General features: G+C 39.0%; 1 protein-coding gene across 1 annotated transcript; it reads left to right on the top strand.

The window, feature by feature from the left end:
• Window positions 1-3: 3 nt before the first annotated feature.
• On the top strand, window positions 4-9,254 carry LOC107137277 (prolyl-tRNA synthetase associated domain-containing protein 1). The gene is made up of 4 exons (XM_015479660.2): window positions 4-211; window positions 3,594-3,681; window positions 6,669-7,270; window positions 8,563-9,254. Exons 3-4 carry the CDS (start codon window positions 7,187-7,189, stop codon window positions 8,992-8,994), a joined length of 516 nt encoding a protein of 171 aa, XP_015335146.1. The 5' UTR covers window positions 4-211; window positions 3,594-3,681; window positions 6,669-7,186; the 3' UTR covers window positions 8,995-9,254.
• Window positions 9,255-9,624: the final 370 nt, after the last annotated feature.

Here is a 9,624-nt window from a genome sequence, read left to right as displayed (position 1 = left end):
TGGTTTTCCCCCGAATTCTAAACAGTCGCTGTCGCCCGGAACTCTGGCTGTCCGAGGTGTTGTGATGGTGCAATCAGGGGTCTCCTTCCAGGATCCACCGCGTGTCGTTTGTCGCGTCTGCTGCACGTTTCCCTTTTTAACAAATTACTGCTTCTCCGGGACTGTTTGTGGCTGCAGTGTCTACACCGGAGGGAAAACTAAACGAGGAAATGTGAGAAAATGCTGTCCTTCAAAGACACATGTAACTAACAAAAAGGAAAAAGTTCAAGGAAAGGTGGCGATGGTGGTACTGTACGAGGAGTTCTTTCGGAAGTATTTCGGACAGAATTTATAGTAGAGCCAGGGAGCTTGGGTTCTTAACCTGATTTATTTCCCATATGTACGGAGGTGTTTTCAACTTTCTTTGCCTCACTTTCCTCATCTGTAATATGGTAACGACAGAAGCTATTTCACAGGATCATAGTAAGGTTTAGTGATTTGATAAAGTGTTGATAATAGCGCAGAGTTCATGTAAGTGTTTACTCTTGTGATTTTTAAGCCACCTCCCACCTATATGCCTCACTTTGAGGAGAGTGTCTTTGGGCCCGTTCCCTTGACCACAGCCATCACCGTCTCTGACTGTTAAGTGTTTTGACATCGAACACTGCCATAGTTAATGGCTTCAATAAGTTAACTCTTATATAGAAGATTTTGCTTACTCAAAAGCCTGCTTTCCTTTATTTCTCCCATAATGTAACCTCCTAATTCATGCCTCTACCCACCCATCTTTTTTCTTTTTCCTTTTTTTTTTTTTTTTGGCCTTCGGGTGCCTACCACAAAAGTTTGTACTAAGCCTTACTGGTTGGGGCTGGGGGTGTGGCTCGGGAGTGGAGAGCACACATAAGCAGGAGGCCCTGGGATCAATCCCCAGCCCTGCCAAACAAACAAAAGGCAAAAAAAAAAGTGTTGCTCAGTGATTGAATGTAAACCTTACCCCCTAGCCTTCCCACCACCCCGCTCCTGGGGATCTTTTAATTTAAACCTAACACTCACATACTTGAAAACTGTTGAAATTAATTCCAGTTACTATCGTTGGACCTACCATTTACAAATATCTACTGAAGTTTACTTTCTCCAAGAAGTAGTTCTTTGTTCTCTGGCCTTGCAAAGCAGTTGAGAAGCAGAAAATAGATTGGTAGAACACCAAAGTAGTATTTATATCTTCCCCTCCCCCAATATTAAACGGAAAATAATCTAATTTTATGCTATAAAAATTCAAGCTATTCAACAAAATATAGGGGAAAATGACAATTTTTAAAAAATGAGGACAGTAAAGGAACAGAAAGCCAACTTGGAAGAGCTCTGAATAGCTTTGATAGTGCTGAGGATTGAACCTAGGGCTTTGTGCATGCTAGGTGAGCACTCTATCACTAAGCTAGAAACAGTTGAGCAGCAAAATAACAGTATTGGATTTCAACCCAAAATGTTGAAAACACACACACACACATACACATACATGCTGATATAAATTCTCAAAAAAAATAAAAAATGGACAAATCTTTCTTACAGCATTTCAAACAATATATGTATATAAGCCCCATTAGGAGGTGAAGTTTAATTCTCCTGTTTCTGTGTGTGTTTCATGAATTAGATTTAGTGCTTTCCTTCCAAAGGACAGAATATGGAAGTCAGAAAATAATAATTTAACTGGGGAGAAATACCATCTTAACCAAGCTTCTGAATAGGCTCATAAGAGATTCCTCCCCTTTTTAAAAAATTTTTTTTTTAGTTGCCAGTGGACCTTTATGTATTTATATATGGTTCTGAAAATTGAACCCAGTCCTCACACATGCTAGGCAAGAGATTCCCTCTTCATAGAGAATATTTACAGAAATAGAATCATGGTAACATAATCTGTTAGAGTTTTGTTGTTGTTTTGTTTTGGAGCAAATTTTGCTCAAAATATTGGTGAGTGATGACACCAGCAGAAGTTCTTAATTCCCATGATAAGCTATCAGGAAATAGCTCCTTTTTAAAATTTTAATTGATGAACCAGCTGTGAAACAGGAAATCAGTCATTTTATTAGGATTTCTTTCCAGGAGATATTTTAAATTATGGCACATGAAACAGTTCTCTTCAGATCAAACTTCCTTTATTAAAAGGCTACGTGAGCCCCCAAATCTAACTGCTTCTTAGAGTTTGACTTCTTTTTTGTGAACTTTTATTCAGGTAAATGTTAATAAAAATGGTGTTTTTTTTCTTCTGATAATGTCTTTTGTTAGTTTAACTCAAACATCTCTGTGAATAAACCTAAGAGGGTAAGGAAAAGGTTTTCATCCCCAAAGCCTTTCTCTCCTGGAAAGTAATATAATTCTGAGGGGTGCCTACTAGATAAGGCTCCTGTCCTCAAGAACATTATAGTTCTTATGGTAGGAAATTCCACATGGATTAAATGTTTAAATGTTAAAGATGAGAAGATAATGTTAATTATGTGATTCATTGACTTGAGTAGGAAAGACCATTCTAATCATAATTTCAAAACTAGAAGCTACTGGGGAAAAAATACTATTGGATAAGACTAGTGGTCTCTAAACTTAAGTATGAGAGTCACCCAACAGGTTTGTTCTCTTGCCATAGAACTTGCCCCCATACACAGCACAACTGCCAGTACATATCATTATAGGGGATGCTTCATTTGCTATGATCATCAACAGTGTGTAGTTCAGCTCACTGACTACTTTGTCCTGCATTATTATCAAATTAGACAGTGTCTGTTTCTGGCTCTGCAGCCACTGACATCCACACATGCAGCTGTCCACAGCTGGAACCATCATTGTAACAAGCACTGGACGGTATAAGTGCTTTACCTCTTGTTTCTGGTACACCTTCACAGGTAACAGGCTCTAACACCTCCTAAAGTCTCTCCTCCCTTCTGGCTACTGGCATATCTGGGCTCTCTTGGCCCCTGTTGGCTCCTGGCACACTCGGGCTCTCTTTTGGTCCCTGTTAGCTCCTAGCACACTGGGTTCTCTCTTGGCCCCTGCTGGTTTCTAGCAATCTAAGTCACAAGGTTGTGCAGTATCAATAACATACAGCATATGGACTGTCTTGCCCCTGTTGATTCCCAGCACCCTTAAATCTCACAGGCATGACCACAAAGCAGCCAGGGACTCTCCCAACCTCTGTCTAAATTGTTTTCCAAAGTCCACCATCCACCTGTTGTTCACAAGAGCCCTTGGCTGCTGCTGCTTGGTTTTCTGCATTACCACTGTTTGCCACTGGCCAGGCTTGCAGGTATTAATCTTCCTCCTCTTTGAACTCCATCAACAATATGGGGGAAACCAAGAGGTATTTTCAAGGTTCATAAATCCTCCTCTAACTGTACTTTGGCTTCAGAGGCTTCTTTCTTATCTTGCAACTTCCTCATCTTGGCAGTCTGCATCAGTTTTTTCTCTCAAAAAAAAGTTATTTCTTCATCCCACATCCCCACTGGCCATGTATGTGGCTCCTCAGGTTTCTTTTTGGTTAAGGCGACTAGCTATAAATTAGGTGTGGGCACATTGTGTAGATCTTTGAACTTGGTGACATGTAAATTATTATGTTTTTCTTCTAGTTGATCTGGTACAAGCATACACTGAAGAATTGTTCATCTAACCAGACAAGCATGTCTGGTCAAGCTCATATATCTGGGCCTCCATCTAGTAAGGATCTCTTTTTCTTTCTCTCCAAGAGCCCACCTATCTTTTTTAAATGCTTGCTGCAATCCATGTCTGTTATGGTTTAGATATGATGTCCCCCAAAAGCTCATGTGTGAGACAGTGAAAGAAGATTCAGAGGAGAAATGATTGTGTTGTAAGAGAGTCTTAATCCAACCAGTGAGTTAATTCAGTTCACTGTAGATAATTTTTAATGTAACCTATTTCCTATTATTACTGTTTCCAATGTATTTGCTCTGAAGACAAAGGACGGATAGCATTTAATGCAGTGATCACACATATGTTTAACAAATAAATATTGCATTAAACCTGAGTTATGATAGTAGTTTTTTGTTTGTTGATCAGTGACATAGTTCTTTCACCATAGATTATTTAGCTCTGTTTTATAACAAAAGTCTTGGGTTGTAAAATCTTGGTTGCAGTATACTTGGTTGTTCAGTCACAGGTACTTAAAATTAAAGAAGCCATTAGTGCTGAGGCATGGTGGTGCACACCTATAATTCTAGCAATTAAGGAAGTTTTGGCAGAAGGAACACAAGTTTGAGGCCAGTCTGGACAATTTACCAAGACCCTGTCTCAAAATAAAAAATAATAAATGGGCTGGGAAGTAGCTCGGTGATAAAGCACCCCTTGGTTTAATCCTCAGTACCTAAAACAAAACAAAACAAAAACAAATCATTAGTGTACACCAGGGTGTGTGTGTGTGTTAGTTATCAGGGATTGAACCAGGGAGCACTTACTACTGAGTCACATTCCCAGTCTTTTTTTAAGCTTTTGAGAGAGGGCTGGCCCCAAACTTGAAATTCTCTGGTCTCAGTCTCCCATGCAGCTAGGATTACAGGCATGCAGTGATCACACATATGTTTAATAAATAAAATGGCTGTCTGCCATTTCTTGGAATGGGTAATCTTTACTATTCAAATTTCATTTTTAGCAAAACCTACTGAAAAAAGTGAGCACATCACACCTAATATGCTAAAGCAAATCTTAAATACATTTTAATTAATTAAATATTCTTTTATATACATATGTGTATATATATATATATATATATATATATATATATATATATCAACTAAATATATATATATATTTAGTTGTAGATAGACACAATACCTTTATTTTATTTTTTATGTGGTGCTGAGGATCAAATCCAGTGCCTTGCACATGCTAGGCAAGCGCTTTACCACTGAGCCCCAGCCCCAGCCCCATAATTAAATATTCTTTAAAAAAAATTTTTTTTAGATGTAAATGGACACAGTGTCTTTATTTATTTTTATGTGGTACTGAGGATTGAACCCAGTGCCTCATACGTGCAAGGCAGGCACTCTACCACTGAGCTATATAGCCCCAGTCCCCCATAATTAAATATTCTTAAGAAAACAAAACAGAAAATAGTCTGAATATTCTATTGCTGGAGTTTAAACTCCTAAGTTTAGAAACTTAGGTCAAAAAAAGCTTAAAAAGAGTGACATTTGGTTACACAAAAATGAGTTTACTTCTGTAGATGGAAGCTGGAATGAAAGAAACACGATTTGGAGGATATATGACAAATGAAAGATAATTATTTATCAGTATCAAACCCATTAATATTCATTCAGTGGATAAATGAGTCAAGAAAGGAACAAAGCTAGTTCACAAATGGGAAAATAAAATAATAAACATGGAAACAGATGTGATCAGGTGCATCCAGGCTGGTAGGACCACAGACTAAACATGGAAACATATGCAGGTCCTGGGTAATCAGAAAAAAATGCTTATTAAAAAAAGAAAAAGAAAATTAAATTACAGCCGGGCTTGGTGCACAGCCTGTAATCCCAGCAATTCATGAGGTAAGGCAGGAGGATTACAAATTCAAGGCCAGCCTCATCAATTTAGTGACATCTTGTCTCAAATCAAAAATAAAAATAGTGGGGATATAGTTCAGTGGTGGAACACCTTGGTCTCAATCCCAAGTACTGTTATAAATAAATAAATAAATAAGCAAGTAAATAAAATTAAATAAATAAAATTTTAATTTAGAAATTATATATACATATATGTAATAATCAGAAAAATGCATATTAAAAAATAAATGGTCCCTTTTGTCTTTCAAATTTTAAAATTATATATCTGCCAAAATGTAGAAAAATGGGTTAATTCATACATTGTTAATATATTATAAATAAGAATAATTATTTTGGAAAGCGATTTAGAATATTAGAATTCATTAACACAGGATGTCCACCAATGCAGAAATGATAAAGAAAATTATTATCCTGGTTTGGGGATGTAGCTTAGGGGAAAAGGACTGGTGTAGCATTCATGAGGCCTAGAGCTCCACCCCAGTACCTCAAAAATAACAAAAACTAATAAAAACTCTTAACAAAACTATGATTTAATACATATCTATTAAAATAGGAAAACAGTGTAGAAACAGGAAAATGCTTGTAACTGATAAAAGCAGGATACAAAACTGTGTATATATGAAGGTTTCAATTATCTGAAAAACTTTCGTTTATACAAAACAACAAGAATAAAAGAAACAAGCACAAGAATGGAAAGACAGACCTAAGTAGCAATAGCATTATAGGAACACTGGAGTTTGAGTGACCTTTACTCTTGTTTTCCAAATGCCCTGTAACGGTGTAATGCGATAAATTGATTTTGTTGTTGATCTGAATTTACTGAGGCCATGGGAAATGACCTGTTGTTTCTATAATCAGAAATAAAACAACTGCGTGGGGGTGGGGGATGTAGCTCAGTGGTAGGCACAGCACACAAGGTCCTCCAAGGTTTAACCCCCAGCGCCTAGAAAGGGGAGGGGTAAGCAAATAAGCAAACATGGACCTTAAAAAACAACAACAACAACAACAAAAAACCACAACTTAAAAGTCTAGGAGGCAGATAAAGCTGAGAAAATTGTGTTATCTAAAGTCAGTTCTGGGTGAAGTTAATTGTAAATTCAGCCCTGATTTCTTTTTCTTTTGCAGCTTCTTCCAAGGCTCCTGGTAAAGACTCATTTTGCAAGTGATAAGAGAAGTTACCCGAACTCATCCACACAAACATTGAACGTTCCCAGGTTCCGTATGAGATTTGAGCCTTAATCTAAATCTCTAAGTGAAACCCTAACGTGGAATTTCATGCCTCACTCAAGTGGTGAATGCGTGTTTGCCAGTATAGCTGAAAACACTGCACCAAGATGTTATCAAACTACCAAGCAAAAAGTGAGTCCCGGTTAGCGCTGCAATGGAAATGGATTCTATTTAAACGAAAAACGTGCGGACCCAGGAAACTTCCGGCCGGATCTGGGAGCACTGAGCGAATACAGTAACCTCCCTGCCGCAGGCAGTCTGACTAGGCCCCCGCAGGCATTAGCGCGTGGAGACGTAGGCTGGCGCAGAGTGGCAGGGCGGCGCGGCCCCGCCTCCGGAAGGTGCGCACACTGGGCTTCCGGCTCGGCTGTCATCCCTCCGGCACTTCCGCCTCAGGCTGTCGGCGTGGCGGTGGAATGGCGGGCTCTGAGTTGCGTGCAGCGCTGGAGCAGCGACTCGATGCCCTTGCCATCCGCACGGAGGTCGTGGAACACCCCGAGGTGAGGCTTTCGCGTTAGGCGTGACTACAGGGATAGCCCTGGCCAGAGCAGGTGCTCGCTCACTGCAGGTCCATCCGCCGAGGCCGTGGAGATCAGGCGTTCCAGGGGTGATGTACAGCAGAGTGCTTTCGATTAGTGACTGTAAGGCTGTCCTGAAACTTGTTTTCTTCTTGGAGTGACTTGATCACATACTATGTTGAGAACTAGTTCAAAATATGGAAAACTTGTGCATCTAACCGGTCTGGTTGTGGTCAGTTTGTCCACTTTGTGTATATAAAGTGATACAAAGCACCAAACCGCCTATTTAGTGGCCCCTACGTACAGCCGGAGGTGAGGGGTTGATATTTTGCAGTCATGGATCAGTTTATCACAAAGGTTACTCTTTACACTTTACCAGCATGGCAAAAATCACCATTCCCTCCAAAAAAAAATGGTTGCGAATATGCACATTTTAACATTTTTTAAGACATATTTTTAGATGTTGATGAACCTTTATTTTACTCATTTATTTATATGTGGTGCTGAGAATCGAACCCAGTGCCTCACAGGTGGAAGACAAGAACTATACCACTGAACCACAACCCCCAGCCCTTAACATGGTTTAATGTACTAATGTGAATATTTGTACGTTTCCTGAAACTAGTTAACTTGAGTGGTGCAGGGGCATGAAGCTTACCCAAAAGTGACAGTCGATAATGGCTAAAATGGCGATCTCCAAAGACTAGAATACAAAATTAGTATTCCTTACCTTTACAAATCCAACATCAAGACTGTTTTTCTGACCTTCCTCTCTTCCATATGGTCTCTGACATCCTCGCCCCCCACCTTTTGGTACTGAGGGGTGCTTAACCACGGAGCCACATTCCAACCCCCAACCCCCGCTTTTTGAGATAGGGTCTGCTAAATTGCTGAGGCTAGGTTTGAACTTGCAAACCTCCTGCCTCAGCCTTCTGAGCCACTGGGATTACAGGTGTCGCTAGGATTACAGGTTGTGCCACTGTGCTGGGCTTTACCTGTGCATATTGCCAGATTTTTTTGATGCTTTTTATGTAAGTTTCCAAGTCTTATGCAGCTGTCTACTTTTAATACCCAAAGTTTAAAGTTTTTTTTTTTTTTTGGAATGTGAGAGCATGCTTGGCTGCACCTTGGAATGGAACACTGGTCTAAAGAGAAACTGCCTGAGATCCTAAGATGAGGAATTGAGAAAAGGGATTGTAAATATTTCATAATGTGTAAGTATGTATATATGCATATTAATTCCTAAACTTCTCATATATGTGATTATTTTGTAGGTGTTTACAGTTGAAGAAATGATGCCTCATATCCAGCATCTGAAAGGAGCATATAGTAAGAACCTATTTCTTAAAGACAAAAAGAAAAAAAACTATTGGTTGGTGACAGTTCTTCATGATAGACAAATTAATTTAAATGATCTTGCCAAACAGTTAGGTGTTGGGAGCGGAGGTCTGCGATTTGCTGATGAAACAGTCATGCTTGAAAAACTGAAAGTTGGTCAAGGCTGTGCCACACCTCTGGCCCTCTTCTGTGATGATGGAGATGTAAAATTTGTTCTGGATTCTGCTTTTCTGGAAGGTGGACACGAAAAGGTATACTTTCATCCAATGACCAATGCTGCAACCATGGGATTGAGCCCTGAAGACTTTCTTACATTTGTGAAGATGACAGGACATGATCCCATAATACTAAATTTTGATAAAAATTAATGCTCCGAATAACTGTATTTCTGAAAACTGTCTTTCTTGTAATTTTATTTTTTTTTAAATGAATTATATATAAGATTTATTGAATCTTTTAAGAATTCAGGCCTAGAAGAAAACAGGCCTTGGGGTGAAGGTAAGGACATGGAGTTTTTATTTTATTTCTGGTACCCTATTTTATCCCCTACTCCCCACTTTTTTTTCCTGGTAATGAAAGTGAGTACCAGGAGGCAGGAACAGGGGAGAGAAAGGGGAGGTATTGGAGGGAAAAAAAATGACCATATTATATAGTTATATTGTGTGCCTGTACAAATATATAACAATTCACTATTTTAAATTATGAAATAAAAATCAAAAAATTGAAAGTGATAAAGTAGTATCTTTGGTTTTGGGATTGTGGCTCAGTGGTAGAGTACTTGCCTACCATGCATTGAGGCACTGGGTTCCATCCTCAGCATCACATAAATGTAAAATAAAGATATTGTGTCCACTTAAAACTAAAAAGTAAATATTAAAATAAATAAATAAAAAAGATGGAGTTGGGCGAGGTGGCACAAAACTGTAATCCCAGTGATTCAGGAGGCTTAGGCAGGGGGATCACAAGTTTGAAACCAGCCTCAACAACTTAGTGAGACC

The sequence above is a fragment of the Marmota marmota genome, unplaced genomic scaffold, assembly GCF_001458135.2.
Source record: "Marmota marmota marmota unplaced genomic scaffold, marMar, whole genome shotgun sequence".
NCBI lineage: Eukaryota > Metazoa > Chordata > Mammalia > Rodentia > Sciuridae > Marmota > Marmota marmota.
The sequence above is the reverse complement of the archived record's forward strand: the minus strand, read 5'-3'. Positions and strand labels throughout refer to the sequence as shown.

What these genes read in the sequence shown, in the direction of transcription:
- LOC107137277 (XM_015479660.2), top strand. Translation starts at nt 7,187, where the DNA reads ATGGCGGGCTCTGAGTTGCGTGCAGCGCTGGAGCAGCGACTCGATGCC. An exon ending in AGGTCGTGGAACACCCCGAG is followed by an intron (nt 7,271 to 8,562) that starts GTGAGGCTTTCG and finishes ATTATTTTGTAG; the next exon opens with GTGTTTACAGTTGAAGAAAT.